This window comes from Cuculus canorus, chromosome 23, assembly GCF_017976375.1.
Source record: "Cuculus canorus isolate bCucCan1 chromosome 23, bCucCan1.pri, whole genome shotgun sequence".
Classification (NCBI taxonomy): domain Eukaryota; kingdom Metazoa; phylum Chordata; class Aves; order Cuculiformes; family Cuculidae; genus Cuculus; species Cuculus canorus.
In genome coordinates, this window is record NC_071423.1 from 4,285,049 (window position 1) to 4,305,608 (window position 20,560).

Here is a 20,560-nt window from a genome sequence, read left to right on the forward strand (position 1 = left end):
CTGCATAACCGCGGCGCCTATACAGGTTGCGGGGCCCCGCCGTCCCACCGCCCGGGAGCCTGGGAGAGACGCGCGCGCCGGGTGCTGGCCCGGCATAACGCCGGGCGATATGCATGGTCCGGGGTGCCGGCCCCTGCGCGGCCCCGCGCACTGCATAGCGCGGAGTCCCGCCGCGGCGGCCGAGGATAACGCGGAAGGCTGTGCAGGCGCGGGGCGCCCCCGCGTCCGGGCCCCGGAACCTGGATAACGCATAGCGGACCGCCTACACTCCGCATAATCGCGCGGATATGCCGAGCGAGGGCGCGGGGCCCGGGACCGCGCGTGGCGCTCGGGTAGGAACCCCTGGGAGCCGCCGCGGCAGCGGGTTCGCCCGCACCTCGCATGGCACCGGCGGCTGCCAGCGGCCGAGGGAGACGCCCCCCCCGCCCCGGGAGTCCCGCTGCCCGAGGGAGAGGCCGAGCGGTGCCCCAGAGGACAGAAAAGCTCCCGGAGCCCACAGGGAGGCAGATCCGCTTCTGGTTCTGTCACGCGTGATGCCGGGTTCTGCTTCTGGGGCGGCTGCGCCCCGGCACTTGATGGAACCATGGAATGGTTTGGTAGGAAGGGACCTCAGAGACCATGCAGGTCCACCCCTCCCAAAAGCAGGGACACCTCCCACTGGATCAGGGGCTCAAAGCCCTATCCAACCTGGCCTTGGACACCTCCAGGGATGGGGCAGCCCCTTCCAGGCAGGACAATCAAAATCATAGAATCATAGAATAGTTTGGGTTGGAAGGGACCTTAAAGATCATCCAGTTCCATGCCTGCCATGGGCAGGGACATCCCACTGGTTCAGGCTGCCCAAGGCCCATCCAACCTGGCCTTGAACACCTCTATGGATGGGGCAGCCACAACTTCTCTGGGCAACCTGGGCCAGTGTCTCACCACTCTCATGAAGAAATTCTTCCTGTTTAGTCTAAATCTGCCCTTCTCCAGTTTATACCCGTTCCCCTTCATCCTATCACCACAAGCCTTTATGAACAGCCCCTCTCCAACTTTCCTGTAGGCCCTGTTCAGGTACTGGAAGTCGCTATAAGATCTCCTCCAAGCCTTCTCCAGGCTGAACAAGCCCAACTCTCTCAACTTGTCCTCGTATGGAAGGTGCTCCAGCCCTCTGATCATCTTTGTAGACCTCCTCTGGACCCATTCCAACAGCTCTATCTCCTTCTTATGTTGAGGATTCCAGAACTGGACACAGTATTCCAGATGAGGTCTCCCAAGAGAGGAATAGAGGGACAGAACCACTTCCCTCGCCCTGCTGGCCACGCTGCTTTGGATGCAGCCCAGGATACGGTTGGCCTTCTGGGCTGCGAGCGCACATTGCTAGCTAATGTTGAGCTTCTCATCCACCAGCACCCCCAAGTCCTTCTCTGCAGGGCTGCTCTCAATCACATCATCTCCCATCGTGTACTGAAAATGGGGATTGCCCCGACGCAGGTGCAGGACCTTACACTGGGCCTTGTTGAACCTCATGAAGTTCTCACAGCCCACTTCTCCAGCCTGTCCAGGTCTCTTTGGATGACATCCCGTCGTTCCGGTGTGGCAACTACACCACCCAGCTTGGTGTCATCCACAAACTTACTAAGGATGCACTCAATCTCGCTGTCAATATCATCGATAAAGATATTAAACAGCACCGGTCCCAGTATGGACCTGAGGGGCGCTACTCGCCACGGATCTCCATTTGGACTTTGAGCCATTGACCACTACTCTGTGAATAAGAGCATCCAACCAGTTTCTTATCCACCGTACCGTCCACCCATCAAATCCCTATCTCTCCAATTCAGAGAGAAGGATGATGTGAGGGACTGTGTCAAAGGCTTTACAGAAATCTAGATAGCTCACATCTGTTGGTTTACCCTTGTCCGCTGCTGCAGTTACCTCAGTCTCTCCAGGGAGCATGAAAGGAGACGGAGCATTTTCAAGCTCTCTCCCATGTTTAATCCCAGCCCGACGGCCCCTGTGACCCAGCGCTGTGGGGAGCTACAGCACTGAGCCCTCGCCAGTGCCTGCCAGTGTCTGCCCCGAGGAAAGATATGCACAGGTAGCAACACATCACACCGGGCAGGCCTCCGAGTGGGACTGTGGGGCTTTCTTGGCACCAGGAACACCCTGCAAATCCGGATCACACCTTAAATCCCACACGTGACCTCCCTGTTTCTCTGCTATTAAGGGATATGTGCTGCAGTCTGCCACAGGGAGGTGCCTGGCGTGTTCCCCTCCCTGGTGTCTGTCTGCTGGGCAACAGATTTGGGAAGATAGGAGCTAAGAGCTGGTTTTGGGGCTGTTGTTCCGCCTTGCCAGGGCATGCATTGGGCATCAGGCTGTGGTACCAGTTAAAATTGCCAGTGCCCTTTGCGAAAACACGTCCCCTCCTAAGAGAAGAGTGAGAAACAGCAAAGGAATGGCCCAGCCTTGGCTTCCCCATCTGCCCTGTGGAAGCGGCTGTGGCCAGCTGTGACCCACAGCTGTCAGCCCAGGAACCCTGCTTTTGAACACAATAAAAGCCACTTTCTACGGTTGCTACCAACTGCCTTCTGGTGGCCGAGTGTGGAGCGTACAGGTTTACCTGCACTACCTGTCGCAGCAGCTCCTCACTGGGATGAGGTGCTGAGGAGGTCAGCTCTGCCACGGGGAGACAGGAAATTGCTGTGCTATAGGCACAGCCAGCCCAGGACCACTGGGGTCAGCCAGCTTGGAGCTGTGGGTTCCCTGGAGAGATGAACAGCAGCGCCACAGGAGCAATAGGATTGACAAGCAACAATACTGACAGGGAATCACGTTGCAAGGTGATGAGGAATTACATCCCGCTGCAACAAGACTGTGGCATCAGAGCTTAGGTGTAAGTGACTCCCCAGGGTTTGCATGCATCTCCACAACAGCCAGATGAAAATAAGCCACTGTGTGGATTTTGGACACTGAAACCAGTGGTCAGGACACGGACAACCTCACTCCGCTCACCTCCAAAGGCTTCTGCTCAAAGAATCATGCTCCAAGCAGCAGGACTGCAGGGAACAGCGCTGCATTCCCTGCGCTATGAACCACAGTAGGTATCCCTTGGTGGCGTACATAAAGCACCAGCTCCTCTTACAGGAAAAGCTCTGTTCAGTTAGTGGAACACCAGGGCTCTTACACATCCCCAACGCTTCCAACGGCTGAGCACGGCTGTGATGCCGCAAAGCGGTGTCCCCAAGGCAGTGCCAGCGCTATCCCGGGATCCCAGCCTTTGGGAAGCCCTCCGGAGGCACCTCCCTCCTGGATTGGAGATGGACACACGCGCCCCAACCGCCACAAAAGACCAGGAAAGCCTGGCACCGGTTCCCGCTTTATTTCCAGCATCCCCTCAGACGTTGTACCCGATCAGGCCGCCCTTGCCGATGATTTCCCCGATGTAAAACCACATCAGCACCTCGGTGGCCACCAGCCCGTTCCTCAGCGCTTCCTGCAACGAGAATGGTGCCGGTGAGATCCCCGCCTTCCTCCAGCAACCCCCCACCGGTGCTTCGGGCGGCAGCGGCTCCAGCGGGAGCGCCCGAAGCCTTCCTCGGGCCCGCTCACCCTGCTCCTAGGAGGGTCCTGGCGGCCCTTCCCCTTACCCTGACGGTGAGCTGGGTCAGGCGGCCGGTCTGGAAGGCCCTGACCAAGCCCTTCACGCCGTCGATGGCGCGGGGGATCTCGGCGGGGCTCGGTGGGGCCAGCTCCACCTTGGCGTAGTACCAGAACGTGGCCAGGCGCGGCTTCGAGTAGGCCACGGCGGCTGCGGGCAGAGGGGAAGGAATGGCGGTCACGACGGCGGTGGCTGCTACCCGCGGTCCCGTCCCGTCCTCTCCTGCGCCTCCTTCTCCCCGGTCCCGTCCCGTCCCGTCCCATCCCATCCCGCCCCCCTCCCCGGTTCTCACCGCTGAGGAGCTGCGGCCCGCGGGCGGCAAGGCGCTGCGTGAGCTTCTGCGCCGCCTGCGCCATTGCTGCCCGCTCAAAGTCACCCGCCAGGACCCCGCGCCTGCCCCGCGAACCGCCCGCGCCGGCAGAACGCCGAGCCCGCCGCGCAGGCGCTCGCCGCGGGCAGCCCGCCGCGAGGACCCCGCGCCACGTGCGTGGGGCGGGGCGTGGCGCTGCCCGAGAACTGCAGGTTCGAGGCCCGCGCTGTGCCGCTGCCGGAGACTCGGGTTGGAGGGCCATGCCGCTCCCGGAGAGCCACGGGTTCGAGGCCCGGGCAGTGCTGCTCTCGCCACCGTGCATTCGAGGCCGGAGCGGTGCCACTGCTGCTCATGCGACCGTGCATTTGAGGCCTGAGCGGTGCTGCTGCTGCTCCCATCACTGAGTTCGAGGCCCGGGACGCACCACTCCCACCAGAGCCACAAGTTCCAGAATGGGGCAGTGATGGTGCCACTCTTGGAGCCTCCAGTTCGAGGCCCAAGTGCTGCCGATGCAGCTCCCACACTTTTGAGTTCAGGGCAGCGCCACTCCCGGCAGCACAGATTCAAATCTCGGGCTGTGCTGGTACCGCTCCGTGGGTTTGAGTCCCAGGCAGTGCCGGTGCTGCTCCAGATCCCGTGGATTTGAATCCTGTGCGACTCACAGAGCTGCCAGTGCCGCTGCGCCCCCAGCCAAAGCTCCCCGGAGCTGTAAGATCACCTCTGCATTTAATTTAATTATCAACCCTCCTTTCCCACAGATCACTCAGAAAAGAGAACTTGCTACAGCACTGTTCCCCTCCAGCCCGCGCCCGGCTGCAGAGGCATCGCCTCCACGTTACACGCACAGAGTTTAAACAGCGTGGGAGCACACGGCAGCAGAACAGAGCGGGGGGCTTGGTGCCACTGCAAAAAAACATGGCCAACAGGAAGAACAAGAAACAGAGGGCCGGGGCACCAGGAGGAAGAGGCTGCGGTCTTCCCCGAGGCAGAGGCTCAAAGCTGTAGTGCAGTAGAGAGTCTGGAGAATAAAGAGCAGCTTATGAAAGGAAAACAGAAGAAGGGATGGGAAGGGAGGTCCTAGGAGAGAGTCCGGAGGTGGTGGCAATGCACAAAACACAGCCTGGATTGAGCTCTGGAGCTCCCACCGTTACCCCTGCAAGGCAGTTATCTCGCTAGAGACCGTAGGTCAAGGGATAAGACCCCGGCTTTCAGTTCAGTGTCTCCTCCAGCTCCTCCTTCTGCTTTTTCCTCTCTGCGAGCCACCGCTGGATCTTCTCTTTGAGCTCTGTGTTTGGTCTGATCTGGTCCATAGTGAGGGGGCTTCGGTTAAAAGGATCCGTCTGGTCACTGAAAGACAAATCATCCAGGGGTTATTTGGGTGGAATAAAAAGCCAGGAATACTGTCATGATGTTCCTGTCATTAAGCAGAGAGGCGCACGGAGACCAATGTCTTATCAGAGAAGTGAAACAGGTCCAGGAAAGCCCGAGGCCCGCACTGCCTACCTGAGGAGGTGCCGGGCGATGGTTGACCGGTCCACAGTGACACGGGAGGAGGGCAGGATCACCGGGTCCAACATCAGAGTGCTCATGATTGGATCCAGGAACTCATCGCAGGCATCCGCGTACGTCTCCTCCTCCTGCTGCTGGCGGTCTGCAAGAGACTGAAGAGCACACGCTGCTTTTAGAGATGCTGTTTCATGGCTCCTTCAAGACCAGGTTTGCTCCCGACTTGTAGCTGAAGCATGCACAGCTCTGTGCCAACAGGGAGCCCTCCCAGCTTCCCCACCTCAGAGGAAGCCGTGCTTCCAGAAATCCAGCTCCACAACAAAGACGCAGTGACACACAGATGGAAAAGGACGCCAGAGACCAGTTCCACCTTTCTTTGTGTACTTAAATCCCCTCCACTTCTCACCTTGATTCTCTCAGCCAGGTTACTGAAAGACACGATCATGTTGCCGGGCTTGTTGATTTTCTTCAGAACCCGAACGGTCTGGGCAAAGAGTGTCGGTGAGTAGGAGCGGCCGTCCTTGGGCACGGTGGCACAGAAGTTTTCTTCATCCCTGGACGATGGGTTAGAAGAGAGCAAAGGTTTAAGAATCAGTGTTTACCAAGCAGCAAAACATAGTCCCCACAACAGCCGTGACGGTGCCCAGCCTTCCCTCCTGCAAGTGGGGATGCAGACAGCTTCCCTGGGCAATTTAAATTAAGGTTGTTACGGAGGAGCGCAGCGTGCTTCCTAGAGGCCCAGAAAGGCCTGCAGAAAGCCAGAGAGGATCTCTGTTGGTTCCCTTCCCAGAGGGAAACCTCCTGCCCCACAGCGCAGGGGGTGTTGGGGCTCTGCCAGCCCCGCTGCCCCTGGGATGGCTCCTGGATGGCTCCCGCTTGCCCGCAGGCCGCCTCTCCCTTGTCACTCACCCGAGGTTCAGGTAGATGGTGCAGATGTCGGACACGAGCTGCTGCGGCTTGAAGTCAAACTCACTGAAATCCTTGACTTTCAGAGCTCCCATTTTAGGACCAACCAGGTGTTGCAGGAAGTAGTTGAGCATGGAGATGATGCGCTCGGCAAGGAAAGGATGCACGAACAGGGACTTGATTTCTGGAAGAGAACCCAGCAGTTCCCTGAGCTGTGCAGCATTCCCCAGCCACCCTGAAGCCAAGCTCCTGTCCCTCTCTGTGTGCCAGCAGGCGGGAGGGGCTGCTCTCCCTACCAGAGGTCAGGAAGGCCAGAGTGCCGATGGTTTCGTTGGACATGATGTTGTGGAAGCGTGCCAGCTGACCAAACATTTGCAGGCTTGACTCCTTCTCGCGGCGAGCCTCCTGGGACAGGCTGTCCCACTCGCCGCGGTCCTTCTCGATCTGCTGGACTTTGATCTTGCTGAGGTACTGCAACGAGAGGGCAGGGAGAACAGGTTGGTATATAGGCAGTGACAGCAAAACTAGACCTGTTCTGCGCTGCTCTGAGCTGACAGAGGCCTGGTTGGGATGTGGAAGGCACGACAGAGTGCTTGGGAAGGCCTCTTGCAACTACACATAGCTCGTGAACACAGAGCATTTGTTGAGATCCACAGAGAAGTCCATAAAGTCCAGATAGGCAATATCCACATCACCCATCTGATCTGCTGGCCTCCGGACTATCAGCTCCCTGGCAGGAAAGTTTCCCCAAAAAGCCCTTTCTGGCAGCACCAGACAGCTCTGAGAGGCACCGAGAGGCACCAGGGACCTGAGCTCAGCCAGCACTCTCAGAACTGCCTGGAGACAGAAGGCCTTTGCTAGGATAAAGCATCTGTGAAAAGGCCACAGAGATTTGACAATCAAAACCCACAGAGGCTGTTAAAAGCCTGGCTGCACTCAGGTTTGCAACAAGCAGACTTCCTTGCAACTCCGCCAGCTGGATCTGAAAAAATCCCCTTTGCTCCTCTTTGTTTTGACCTATATCTGGAGACCAAAGGGAGGGAGGAGCGAGTCTGTGGGCAGCGTCCTGGGCCCTGCTGCCCCTCCACCTTCCCCCTGTCTCCCAGGTCATTGGCCACATCAGCAGTTCCCTGCAAGTCTCTAATGGCACAGATACACTGGGCAGGACTGGAGCCGCTGGTGTTCATGGGACAGGTCAGGATTGTCCTGTCCACCTCTGTGTGGGGAGAGCTGTTGCCTATGCGACGCTGACAGCACATGTGCTCATCCCCACCTGTATGGCTTCATCCAACAGGAAAATGGCATCATTCATCAGCAAATTAAGGAAGCGCAAGAAGAGAGGGGGGTTCATTGCCTCCAGGTTCTCTGAGGCGTAATCAGCCAGGGCCTGCAAGGAATGGGAGAAGGATTAGAGCTGTGGCAGGGTCCCCTGGCAGGACACAGCTCCATACGCTCCAGGAGCTGCACACACGTGTAGATACGCGCCTCATGCTCACCTTTATGCTCTGCCGGTATGAGTCCGTGCCCCACATGTACCTCAGGATGGGATACATGGGGCGGCGGTAATTGAACTTCTGTTCAAACTGGTGTGGGTCGCCTAGACAAAAGCAAACACAAGAGAGTTTCCAGTGGGCAGCTGACACAGGCAGGGACTACAAATTCCTTTTCGCCATTTGTTTGAAACAGAACGCCTGCTCCTGTGCAGATCAGAGCAGCACAACTGACCACACTGCAGAAGAGGGAGGGTGAGGGCCCCTATAGGCACTGCCGAGCAGAAAAGCTCAAGCTCTGGCTGTTTTCCTTTCTAGACAGGCAGTTCTGCACAAGGCAGAAGTTTGGGAAGACCGACACTTCTCTGGAATGCTGCCTGCTGAGCAGCTTAACTAAGCACAAATAGATTTGTTTGTACTGACAAACCCCAGAGACATTCCCCCCTCCTGCCCCTGCAGATGTCAGAGGAAGACCTGCTCACCAGTAAACTCGATATCCACAAAGACTTTGATAAGTGCCTCAGCAAGATGGGCAGCATTTCGGTAAGAGCAGAACACTCGCTTGCGATGAAACACACTGGAGACGAGTGGGCTCTGGGCCTGGTCTAAGTGCGGCATCACCGCTTCCAGCACTTCTGCCAGCTTGGCTCGCAGGTGAGGATTTTTCATCCTGCAAGAGAAAATAATGCAAATACAGGATGGCATGAGGCTTGAGCTGCTCTGGAAGCACTCCAGGAGCAGTGCTCATACATGCAGGAGCATGCTGTTGTTATAGACCAACTGCAACCTATCCCTGGCATCCAGCACCTCATGCTCAATGCCAGAGCCACAGGCATGCACTGAATTCTCACTGTTAAAACTCAGGCAGAGAGGCCAGGGGGTGTGGGAACAGCAAAGCTGTTGCCTCCCTCACCAGCCACGCACGCTGCTCGCAGCCTGTTTGCTTGTCAGCTCCTCTAGCACTGAGGTCAGGCTGTGACTCCCCTCTGCTTCAAGTGGAGCAGAAGGCAAAGTTTCCTGCCACGCTGACATCGCAGGCACTGCCCGGTGCAGCCTGCATCCCACAGCCAGCGAGCAGTGAAAGCAGCACCGAGGGAAACCTCCGCCTGCTCCTGCTGCGCTGGGCTTGCTGTGTTTACACAAACAAGTACAAACAAACGAACAGCAGAAATGTCGTGTTCGCAGCGATGTCTTATCAGGAAGATCGATAGAACTACTCAATTTCTTCAGTGCTCAGTGGACCCACAGAGATACCCCAAAGAGATCAATCCTAGGTACCACAACAATGCTAGCTGACGAGGCGCTCACAGAACACAACCAAAAATGTATTTAGACACTGAATCCCACTTGTACCTCACATCGTTTAGGCTGGGCCTCATTCATCACACCTCCTGCAGGCGGAAGTTAGCTTTTCCACTCATGGATGCCTAAAGCAAACCTCAAGGCACCCTTGACCGTTTCCACTTGCCTGTTTCCCTCTGGGTGCTCTGCAGGCAAACATGCAGGGCTCGTGCCCGGGGCCATACGCACCTCTCCACATCACCCATGAACACAGTAATGAAGTGAAGGACATGCTCCAGAGAATCAGCAGAAGTCTCCAGGATGTCATCAGCAAAACGCCGCAGGAAAATGAAGAAGTCGCCCAGATTATCAGCAAAGAATTCTGCAAGCAGAGATAGTAGATAAGTTCCTCCTCGGGCAGCTCACTTTGCCCTTTCCTAGCCCCCCACGTGCACTCCTCTCTTCGCCCTAGATCTGTTTGAAGTTTCAGGAACTAACTAGCTGTACCGGAACACTGCAGGTGTGAAGGTCCTGGCCTGATGAAATCGGTATTGTACAGGATTTACTTCACCTCTCCCGCAGGTTGGATCACTTACTGTTAGGACAAAACACTCAAGGGAAGAGAATCTTGACAACAGCACCCACGGGGAGGATACCACACACAGGAAGAACAGTAAATACACACAGTTCTTGGTGAAACTCTGCAATCTAGCTGTGTGTGGGCTCTTAAAGGTCAGCAGCACAGACACCTGCAGCACAGCCCCTAAAAGAGCCCTAGATTTTCAAGTGACCCTCCCCAGAGAGAATGTTCTACATAAAGGAAGATGCCATTAACTATAGCCCCGTGTCCTGCCCTGGACAGAAAAGTGCTTTTCTGGGCAGATCTCCCAGAGCTCACCAGGCCCAGCTGCACGACAAACTCAGAGGTCCCAGCTCTTTGGAGCTTCGGACCTCGCTGCCAATATTTCTGAAGCTGTGCCTGACATTCCCTACGCTTCCCTACATACCCTATAACCCTTCTTTTCAAAGGCGAACATCCTTTAAACATTCCTGTGAAGAGGAAACCCAGGAGCTAGGGATATCTTAAGGAATCGGGCTCTCTCTAAACACAGCACTCTGCGAAGAGCTCCAGACTCAGCCGGTTCATTGCGGCAGACACAGAGCACTCAGCAGAACAAGTGGCTTCACCTGGCACATAGGCCAATGCGCTGTTTTCCACCTCCGGCAGCGGGAAGCTCAGCTCTAGCGGCTCCGTCCCATGGTTTCCCATGGCCAGCTGCACCAGCAGAACTGCCATGGACACCTGCAGGTTCAGGCAGTTCTGCAGCATCTGCGGCTCTGTCATTGCCGTCTTCGTGGAGAGATAGATGGTCATCAGGCGCTCAAACTGCTCCCGGAGGCTGTCGGCAGCCGGGCTGGCGCTCTGCTGAGCTTCTCGCCATGCTACTTGCAGGCGGTGAAGGCTTTGGTTTATCTTTACCATCTGGTCATGCAACCTTCCCAGAAAAGAAGGGAAGCAAGAGTGAGATGAGACGCGCACAACATCCAGCACGGTGTGCTGGAACAAAATCCAGTCAACGTTTTTCTTCTGTGCAAACCATTTCCAGCAGACAACCTGTTTGAGGCACTAGCAATGGGAAGGCTTTATAGAAATACAGGCCAGGATTTTGGAGGATACTAGGCCCCACTAAGGAACCGCAGTGGCCTATGGAGTGGCCTGTGGAGCGGCCTGCTAAACAGACAACTGCCTCAGAGCCTGTTGCAGCAGTGTGGACAGTGAGCTGGTACAGCCACCAACTCCCTTGGGTGACCGAGGTCAAGGATCTGGGAAACCTGGAGCCTCCTGCCAGGTGACATTTCAGTTTCCCAGCAACAAGCCGCTTGCATAACTTTTTCCTCTATTTCTATAATTAGAGAATAAAGCAGAAGGGGACGGTGCTTGGATAAGCCCTGACCTCACAGTATCCAGGCAACGATTTGCAGAGGGAAGCTGAGAAAAACAGTGCATTCTGGTGTCCAGAAAATCCTTTCCTGGAAGCGGACAGCTACCTCATGTTTCTGTTTCACATGCAGTCTGTCTACTGGGGTGGTCTGGAGCATTCCCGCAATGGGGGGAACCAAGCAACTCATAGACACACAGGACTTGGCTGTTCCCTTTCCATAAATAATGTGGAGCCCCTAAAACTGTTAGCAAAGCAAAAGATACTTGGCAGTGCATTTTGACTGTTGTTCCAGCCTCAGGCTGGCTGGTTTTGGAAAGAAACTTTGTCCACCAGTGATCACAGGCAATGCCAACAGTTTTAGCGGCTTACTCTGTATTCCCAATATTCAATAAAAACTTTGTGGCCATACACAGGTGGAAAATAGCACTGTGAGTGACGCGGTATCTACAGCTTGAGCACTCCGTTACTTAGATATGGGAGATGTTTCAAGCCTGTCCACGAGTTCCCTCTCAGAGCCTGCATGTGTCGGGAGCGCATCGAACGCCTCCAGAGCAGGGAAGGTGCTCAGGACAGGACAGGTACCTGTGGAATCCCAAGTGAAGGGTGTACTGTGTGAGAACCAGGTTTTCTGTCACCAGGTTGTAGCTGTTCGCAAACTCCGGCTCTTGCTCGCTTGGAGCAGGTATCAAGCACGTTTCTTTTTCCAAACCTGGAATGCAAAGCATCCCCGCATCAAGTCCTGCCCGGCAGCATTGGGCCCTCATTGAAGGCATGAAATGAGTGCTGGTGATGCCAGGCAGCATTTTGTTTGTATTCACCTCTTCCCTTGCTCCCCACCGCTCATCCTGCTCGTTCTCCTGTACTGGCACAGGTTGAGCAGGCACCACCAGGAGTGCTAAGGAGCCGAGCAGATCCCCTGTCTCCCTCCCTCACTCCCCAAGGTCCCAGCGTACCTTTCATATGTACATTCTTGCTGCGCCTCTCCTCCTCGTTCAGCTCCTTCAGGGCACAGTAGGTGGGGTTGAAGGTGAGCAGCCTCGGAGATTTTGGTTTGCAGAAGGGCTGGCAGAGCTTCAGGAGGGCAGCTCCCAGGTTAAGGAAGAAGGCATCTGAGGCATACATCTGGAAGAAGATCTCCGGCATCTGGTTAGCCCAGATTTTGGTGCGGCCTGCATTCGCGTAGAGGCAGTTTCCCAGCCAGGAAAGAATCCTGTGTTTCGTCTCTGGAGACAACTGCAGCAGGTTCTTCAGCATCTGGTAGATCTTCTCGTGGAACTGGCCCATAAACTGTTTGGGAGAACAGAAGGTGGCTGGAGGAGTCATTGCTGGGATTGCTCTTTTGCCACCCCATCCTTAACGCTTTCAGAGGTCTCCCAGCTCCAAACCCCATCCTGCTCGTCAAGGCCACGGCTCTCCAACTAATCACAGCAGGGACATCTCTACTGATCACCTGTCAGACACACACGTTACGAGCAGGTCAAACCCCAAGGCCGGCAGAAAAGAATAATTAGGGACACACACAAAAGCAGTTAAGAGCAAGTTGTGTCCGTGCTTGATACAAGGACTGGGGTTACAACAACCAGAGGAAGCCAGCGAAACTGTTGGCATGCTGGAGAATCCAAAGCAGTTTTATGACATCCTTAGTCACAAACCAGGGCATTAAAGAACGGGTGGTGGAACTCAAGCCCTGACATCCCGTCTTTAACCTCGGGCAGTGAAAGGCCACTGACGCACACAGGGAAGCAGAACTGTCATACTTCAGCCCACCTGGTGGATGTTGGATTCCTGCACTTTGATCTCCTGCGGGCTGGATCGGGATGGATTTAGGAAATAGCCATGGTTCTCCACGACGCCGGGCGTCTTTAACAAGCAGGAGATGTTCAAAATGGCACCCAGCAACGTCTTCTGGTACATCTGTCCATTGCTGGGATCCTTGGGCTGGATATAGCCTGCAAAAACCTAGAGCACAGAGCAGGCCACGTTGGCAGTAACATAAAACCCAGTCAAACACCCTGTGAATCGATGAGGCTGGCTATGAGAAAGGAGGATGGGGTAAAAACACATACAGACTGGGTTTTGTCAGTACACTCTTCCTGCGAGGAGCTCTGGATCAGAAGTACCCACCTTGGCAATGTCCTTCTGCTTTGTAAAGTAGAGGAGCACGTCAAGGTACGTGTACAGCAGGATCTGGCAGAGGTCCAGGTCCTTGATTCTGCCCGACAGGATATCAAAGACTGGAACCATCACCTCCCCAAACGTTCGCACCTCCTCATCCATTGTCAGGGCTTCTATCACCTCCTCCAGAAATGCAGTCACACCTTCAAAGTCTGGCAAGGGGAGCAGGGCTGTTATTCATTATTGTCCCATGGCCAAACTCCAGCATGTGTGTGCACGCTGCAAGCTAAACCCAGCCCTTCCTTTTAGGAACAAGGGGAACCAAGGCTTCACTCGAGCCCACAACCCTCTTCCTGCAGGCTTTACGCCAGCAGCACAATCCTGCTAGACTTACGGGCCCCTTGCAGCGCCTCCAGCATCAGGTCCACCAGCTGCTCGTGCACATTTTGGTTGACATAGATCTCTGGGGTGAGGAGGACAGTGCGGGTGTTGGATACCGTCAGGTTCCGGCAGCGCACGGCAAAGGGCAGCAGGCTCTCTGGGACTTTGGTTATCTGTGCGAGGAGAAGAAGACAGAATTGAGGTCCTGGCACCTGCTTCTGGTTGTTAAAACCTCTGCTTGGTCATCTCAGAGCAGGAAGCTGGGTGACAAAGCTGCCTCCTTCCTCAGGAGCTCCTGCCCACCTCTTCTCTTGCCCTCTGGAAGCAGGCGTAGAGGTAGCGCAGGATCTGCCTCTCCCCGGCGTCCCGGTCGGCAGAGAGGTTCTGTGTGCTGGCAGAGGTCATGTAAATCAGGTGGTTTGCAGGCTCCGGCAGCAGCAAGCGGGTGAACAGGGCCTGGGCACCAGCAAAGACAGACAGGCAGTGGAACAGCCCCAGCACAGAGACAGCCCCTCATGGCTGGTCTGGTTTGAGCTGAAACAGAATCAGTTTTCTAACTACAGCTCAGTCCCATCTAAGTAACTTCATTTTCTGGAAGTTAACTGCCTATTGTTCAAACAGTGTTTCTCTCTAGAAGCTCACTTTTAGCTGCCGAAATTGGTTAAGCTAGGGCTAAACCGTGACATGCCCCATCCTGGCTGCTTTTTCTCCCTCATCCCCAGTCGATCCACAAGGCAGCAAATTCCTGCAGCTGCCAGAAGCGTCAAAACCCAAACATCTCTCAGCCTTGTACCCTAAGTCCCCAAGGCAAAGCTGCAGCCGGCCGCTCCACCCCAGGCCCTGGCAAACAAACTGCATCCTCGTGCGCTGCGAGGAAACAAACCCCATTCCTGGTACCAAGACAAGCGGGACACCGAGGCCAGCGGCCCTACCTGCTCGACATTGTCCATGTCCAGCCAGTCCTGCTCGTCCAGGTCTGCGGCCATTTCCTCCAGATAGACGCAGCGCACTGGGATCCCATTCCCACTCTTCATGCTAGGATCGCCTGAGGGAAGCCCAGATGGACCCATTTCACCCAAACCTGAGGGAGAACGTGCCAGCAGGCAGGGCCCTGCCTGTGGCTGAGCTGCTGCCGCACATTCCCACTCCCAGCTCTCCCCTCCAACTTCAGATGGATCTGGCAAGCTCTGCCCAGCACAACAGGGCTTCTCCAGCCCATGCACCCCCCCCCAGCACAGCAAGGAGGGTTCCCAATGCTCACTGTTGTCGAGGGTGATAAGGAAGATCCTCTGGATCATGTGGTTGATGTTAAGCTGCTCGCACAGCTCTCGCTGCGAGCGGAAGGAGCGGTTGATCTCAGCCACCGAGTAATCACAGTCATCCAGGCTCTCAGAGATGCTGTTGTCCGAGTCATCTTGGCTGACCGAAGCCTCGTCGCCTACAAAACAGAACCCCTCAGATTCTGACTGGCCGGGGGTGCCTCGCCACAGCTGGAGAGGGGACTCGCCACGGCCACGGTTTGGGGGAGCCTCGGTCGAGGTGGAAGGGCCTTGGCAGGGCCCGGGGGGAGTTCTCGCCAGGGCCCGGAGTGGGGAAAGACTCGGCAGGACCGCGGGGGGAGCAGGACTCGGCAGGGCGGGAGGTCTCGGCAGGGCGGGGTCGCCACCGCCCGCTCCCTCACCTCTCAGCTGCCGCAGCTGCTGCTGCTTCTGGACGGCGGCGAAGTGCTTGGCGTCGGCGATGGAACCGAAGAGGGCGGCGAAGGGGTTGCTGGAGATGCTGTTGTTGTTCTCCTGGTCGGTCATGGCCCCTCAGGGCCACGCCATGCGGGGGGGGCCGCGGCGGGGCCCCGCTCCGCTCGCCGGGGCCGCAGGGCCCGCGCGCCTCCACACCTCCGCGCGTCGCCGCTGCCGCGCGCTTCAGTGACGTCATCGCCGCGCGCCGGAAGTTGCGCGCTCCCCTCCCTCCGCGGGGCAGCGGTGCCCCCTGTCGGCCAGGAGGAACCAGAGCTCCCAGGGACACGGGCACAGGGACACATGGCAGCAGGGACGGAGACAGTCACACAGACATGGGAATACTGGGACACATGGACACACAAGGACAGGGATTCGTGGACGCAGGGACACAGAGAAACACAAGGACAGAGACACAGGGACACATGGACATGGGGACATGGGACAAGGAAATACATGGACAACGATACACAGACAGGGATACATGGACACGGAGACAGGGACATAGGCACAGGGACACAGTGACATGGACACACAGACATGGGAACACAGGGACATATGGACACAAAGAGAGATACAGGGACACGGGGACAGGGACTCATGGACACACAAGAACAGAGACACAGGGACACATGGACACGGGAACAGGGACACAGGGAGACATAGGGACACAGGGACATGGGGACACATGGATGCAAGGACAAAGGAACATGTGAACATGGGTACAGGGACAGGGATACGTGGACACAGGGAGAGAGGCAGAGATGCAAGGACAAGGGAACACATGGACAGGGATACATGGACACAGGGACAGAGAGAGAGAGACACAGACATGGGGACAGGAACACACGGACATGGCTACAGGGACAGACGGACACACAGATGCAGGGGCAGACAGACACATGGACACGGACACGTGGATCCAAACCCAGTCACAGGGCCCCCCCTGGGGCCTGAGGGGGTCAGGGCAGCACCCTTCATGCTCCGGCTCCTCGTGGGGGGCTCAGGCAGGGCCAGGGGAGCCTGGGGGTCCCCATCAGTGGAGATTCCCATCTGCTCCTCTTTGGAGCATGGAAACGCATGAATCTGGGGAGTTTTGTACAAACGGGCACACACACACACATATATGCAGAAATACAAATTTATGTGCTGGGGGTTGTGGGGCAGTGCTGGGGGAGGGGGCAACGAGGGGAGAACAGGGCGACATCTGGGTCTGTGGCTGCGTGGTTTTAATTCCAGCGCTTTAATCCCCCCCCCGTTCCCGGTTACAGAGCAGCCCTGCCCACACCAGCCCCTCTGCAGAGTGGGCTATGGCACTGTTGGCACCGCACCCTCCGCTGGGCATCCGCCGTCCACCGTGGGCACAACCGGCCATCCCATCCCACCGCCCACCATGGGCACAGCTGCCCATCCCATCCCACCGCCCCCCGGCCCTCGCTCCGGCAGCGTGTCCCGGCTGCCCTCGGTGAACGCATCCTCGCTGCGCCCACTCTGCAGCGGGGCGTAGGGGTCCCAGCGAAGGCTGAGCGTGGGGAGCTCCCGCTGCTCCAGCTCCTGCAGCTCCTTGGCGCTGGCTGCGGGCGTCTGCACCTCGAAGGTCATGTCGAAGCGGCTGTAGTCCACTCTGAAGGCGCCCTTCTCCAGGGACATGCAGGGCTCGAAGCGGTACCCCCAGAGGATTTCGTCCTCCGTGTATGAGGTGCGGGCTTGGCACGTCATTCCTGCAGGGAGACAACGATTGAGCAGCACCGCCGGAGCTCCACAATGGACCACCCACTGCCTAATGAGGGGTTTGGGAGCTGGTTTTGGCCTCAGGCATCTCTTGCCAGGATTTGCCCAACTTTGCCCAGCATCTCTGGGACACCAGAGGAGCCGCCCAGCCCCACCCGACCCTCGTGGACCACTCACCTGTGGCTTCCACGATGCCCTCGAGGATGATGATGATTTCAAACTGCTCCCGGCGCAGCGACTCGGCCGACAGGTCCCAGAAGGGGCTGTGGGGGTTGATGACGTGGCAGATGATCTGGGGCTCCACCAGGAACAGGCGGTCCTCCCCCGTGTCGTACCCGAGGTTCAGCTCCGACTGCTCCAAGGGGATGAACTCCCCCTCAGCCGTCTGCCGGGACTTGATCAGCTTGGCTCGGATCTTGGCATCCACCATGTGGCTCTCCCGCAGGTCCCCCACACGGAACATCAGGCAGAGCTTCTCGTCCCGGCGGGAAATGACACAGTTCTTGCTGAAGATGAGGGTCTGGGCGCGCTTCTTGGGCCGGGAGATCTTGACGAACATGCATCCCACCATCAGGGCGTCGATCATGGAGCCAACAATGGACTGCGCCATCAGCAGGATGACGCCCTCGGCACAGTTGGCTGTCACCATGCGGGAGCCGTAGCCGATGGTCCGCTGGCTTTCCACCGAGAAGAGCAAAGCAGAGATGAAGCCGTCCACATTCTCGATGCACGCTGGCCAATCGGGATCACCCCGGTGCCAGACGTCACCCCGTGCCCAGGCGTCAAAGAAGTAGATGGTGCCGAAGACCACCCAGGTGACGACGTAGCACATCATGAAAACGAAGAGGAACCAGCGGTACTTGAGGTCCACGATGGTGGTAAAGATGTCCGAGAGGAACCGTTTCTTCTCCTGAATATTGCCCAGGTTGACCTGGCACTTGCCCACCTTGGTGACGTAGCGCTGCCGCTGCCGCTTGCAGGCCTGCACCACTGGCCCGTCATCCTCCAGCAGCTTGCGGCGCCGGCTCTGCGGCCCCTCCACGGTGGGGCTCTTCCCACGCACCGAGCTGGGGATGTTGGGCGCGCTCAGCGTCTGCTGCGGGTACCAGCGGGACGGGTCGCTGGGACGGTGGTGGGCGGTCATGCTGCCACGGCTTGGCGGTAGGGACACCACGCTGGATACGATGCCGCTACGGCGAGGCAGGGATGGAGAATTTGGCATCTGGGCGGCGTCGGCATCAGCTTTCTGCTGGCTGTCCTCCGCCGCAGCCCCGGGAGCGGACGGGAGTTCGGGCTGCAGGAGGGAAAGGAGCCCATCGGTGAGAAATCGCCTCTGACCACGCGGCAGCATCCTGTCCGAAGGATGCCCGGAGCCCCGGCGCGAGCCATACCTCCTGGGGGAAGGTGCCATACCGGCTGGTTTCGGAGGGTGGCCGGGGCAGATAAGCCAGCATGTGCTTGGCGGTGGGGGTCTGCGCCAGTGGGATGGAGTTGCTGCGGCCACGTGGCTCCTCGGGCGCCAGCCGGGTGCCGATGCTGTTGTGGGCGCAGGGCAGCACCATGGCGGGGCCGGGGTTCAGCCCCGGGCTGGGCGCGGGGTCCTGCCATGGGGAACACAAAGCAGGGGGTTATTCTGGATGCGGAGCTCCGGCCCCTCTCCGCATCCCCATGGACGAGGGTCTGGAAGGGCTGCCCTTGCCCAGCAGCGCACGTGCCAGCCGCGGATCCGTGCCGGGGCGGCTACAGGCTGGCACCAGATGGCTAAGCCCATTAGGAGCCATAATTGCATTGCAGAGGCCAGGAAGGAGGCGTCCGCCTCCGGCAGGGAGCAACCCCGGCTGTGGGCAAGCTCTGGGCGAGCGCCCGCAGCGGTATCCCGCGGTGTCCCAGGCCATGGCCATCATTACCAGCTCGCTAACGAGCTCCGGGCAGGAACGGGTGATCCCGGGTGTGGGAAGAAGGAGAGCCCGCGGGAGAGACTCAGCTCCTTGGGATGGGCTGAGTCCAGCTGGGGGTCACATCTCTGGGAATGCAACCTGGAGAGCAGTGACCCACAAGGATGGGGACAGGGATGGGGAGAGTGGGCGCTCTGCCTCCTCCGAGTATCCCGTGCATCCGCGGAGCAGTGGGACTGGCAGCAATAGAGGACGCAGAGCCCCGGGTGAGGTTGGCACCCACCTCATGTCTGGCTGGAGCGGCTGACAGGTCGGCAGGTGTTGTCCTTTCCGCTTGTGGCCCCTGTTTTTCTCCGGCTGCTGCCGGGCATCTTCCCGATGGCTGTGGATGGGAATCCTCTGGCTGTGCCACTGCGCCCGGTGGGAGGGAAGGATGGGGAGCTTGGCGGTGGCCTCCAATCCTGCTCCAGTGGCAGAAGGTCGCCCGTTAATCTCTCTCAATGACAGGCACAATTACCTCGAGATGATTTAATCGGAAGGCACGGGCGCCCTGATGCCCAAGGAAGGAGCAGGAGGAGTTTCCCAGCGGATTTCCCAGCTCTCGCCCTTGGGATGATGCTCCCTGTCTGTTCTCCGGGATGAGACCATCAGCAAGGGGCTGGAAAATATCCCCCCTCTCCTGCCTGCTCTGTGCTTGAGGTTGAACGCGGTCCGTGCTGCCTCACCTCCTCCTTTTGGGATCCCCTGGTGAAGATGCTCCCTGGGGCCGGATCCCCAGTGCCAGGGGGCCTCAGGAATGCACCAGCCCGGCCCCTGTATCCGCCTTGATAGGAAAGACAGCAGATGAAGGAGAGATTAGTCGCTAATCTCCCAGGGAAGATGAATCTGCAAGCTGGACCCCGCAGAAGGGACGCAGGCGGGGGCGGATGGGAGCCGAGTGCCAGCACAAAGTTAGGATTTTCCTGACGATGCTGCCCATCCTTTTCCCGCATCTCTGTTTTGCAGCTGGATATCTTCTCCCAGGCAGGAGCTTGCTCACGTGCAGCACCAAGTGATGTGTCTCTGATGAGGTGCTGCTTGGGCTGGGGCGATTGGTGCCCACCTGCCAGAGAAGCAGACCCTCCCTCAGGTGTCCCCATCCTCGATGTAGATCCAAAGACTCCTTTGTGTAGTTATTTAATGACTGAATGAGGGCTGGTGCCTCAAACCCTCCTGAGAAGAGCCTCATGCCAACTTTCTGCTGCCCATATCCCACCTCGGGGTCCACTCTCCATCCCACCAGGGCTGGTGCCACTGCTACTGGGAGATGCTTTCCCTGCCAAGGCGCTCGCATTGGGGTAGCCGAGGTTCAGAGGATTTGCATGCTTTGGCTTAACCCTCCCAGCCGCGGCCAGGCAGCAGCAATGCAATCACGGCGGGCATTCCACTTGGCTTTTCCTTCCCAGCCAGGTGCTCTTCCCTTTTAGTGTGAAAAAACCAACAACGGCTGGAAAATGACCGTGGCCACACCCCGGCGTTGGAGGAACAGGCTTGAATTAGCTCAGCCGGGCGCCAGACGCTGCTGGCGGCAGGGCGGACGCTGCTCCACAAGCGTTAATGCCCACGGCCGTGCTCAGGGCGGCT

At 57.8% G+C, this 20,560-nt stretch overlaps 3 protein-coding genes across 4 annotated transcripts; all 3 read right to left on the minus strand.

The window, feature by feature from the left end:
* Positions 1-3,352: 3,352 nt before the first annotated feature.
* ATP5MG (ATP synthase membrane subunit g) lies at positions 3,353-4,318 on the minus strand. The gene is made up of 3 exons (XM_054087154.1): positions 3,939-4,318; positions 3,636-3,796; positions 3,353-3,481 (listed from the first exon to the last, which is right to left on the minus strand). The coding sequence occupies exons 1-3, from the start codon at positions 4,276-4,278 to the stop codon at positions 3,383-3,385; spliced, it is 600 nt and encodes a 199-aa protein (XP_053943129.1). The 5' UTR covers positions 4,279-4,318; the 3' UTR covers positions 3,353-3,382.
* Positions 4,319-4,457: 139 nt separating this feature from the next.
* On the minus strand, positions 4,458-15,499 carry UBE4A (ubiquitination factor E4A). The gene is made up of 19 exons (XM_009571592.2): positions 15,260-15,499; positions 14,840-15,016; positions 14,511-14,623; positions 13,882-14,034; positions 13,592-13,751; positions 13,207-13,409; positions 12,850-13,041; positions 12,036-12,369; positions 11,665-11,791; positions 10,328-10,635; positions 9,389-9,521; positions 8,341-8,528; positions 7,865-7,965; positions 7,642-7,755; positions 6,665-6,839; positions 6,372-6,552; positions 5,869-6,016; positions 5,460-5,617; positions 4,458-5,303 (listed from the first exon to the last, which is right to left on the minus strand). The coding sequence occupies exons 1-19, from the start codon at positions 15,381-15,383 to the stop codon at positions 5,165-5,167; spliced, it is 3,228 nt and encodes a 1,075-aa protein (XP_009569887.2). The 5' UTR covers positions 15,384-15,499; the 3' UTR covers positions 4,458-5,164.
* Positions 15,500-16,525: 1,026 nt separating this feature from the next.
* On the minus strand, positions 16,526-20,509 carry LOC104068909 (G protein-activated inward rectifier potassium channel 4). 2 transcript variants are annotated; one of them, XM_054087216.1, is made up of 5 exons: positions 19,663-20,509; positions 19,221-19,398; positions 18,434-18,643; positions 17,220-18,336; positions 16,526-17,032 (listed from the first exon to the last, which is right to left on the minus strand). In XM_054087216.1, exons 3-5 carry the CDS (start codon positions 18,602-18,604, stop codon positions 16,620-16,622), a joined length of 1,701 nt encoding a protein of 566 aa, XP_053943191.1. In that variant the 5' UTR covers positions 18,605-18,643; positions 19,221-19,398; positions 19,663-20,509; the 3' UTR covers positions 16,526-16,619. The 2 variants fall into 2 exon arrangements, with proteins under 2 accessions (XP_053943191.1, XP_053943192.1); XM_054087217.1 differs by lacking the exons at positions 19,221-19,398; positions 19,663-20,509 and having other exon boundaries at positions 18,456-18,588.
* Positions 20,510-20,560: the final 51 nt, after the last annotated feature.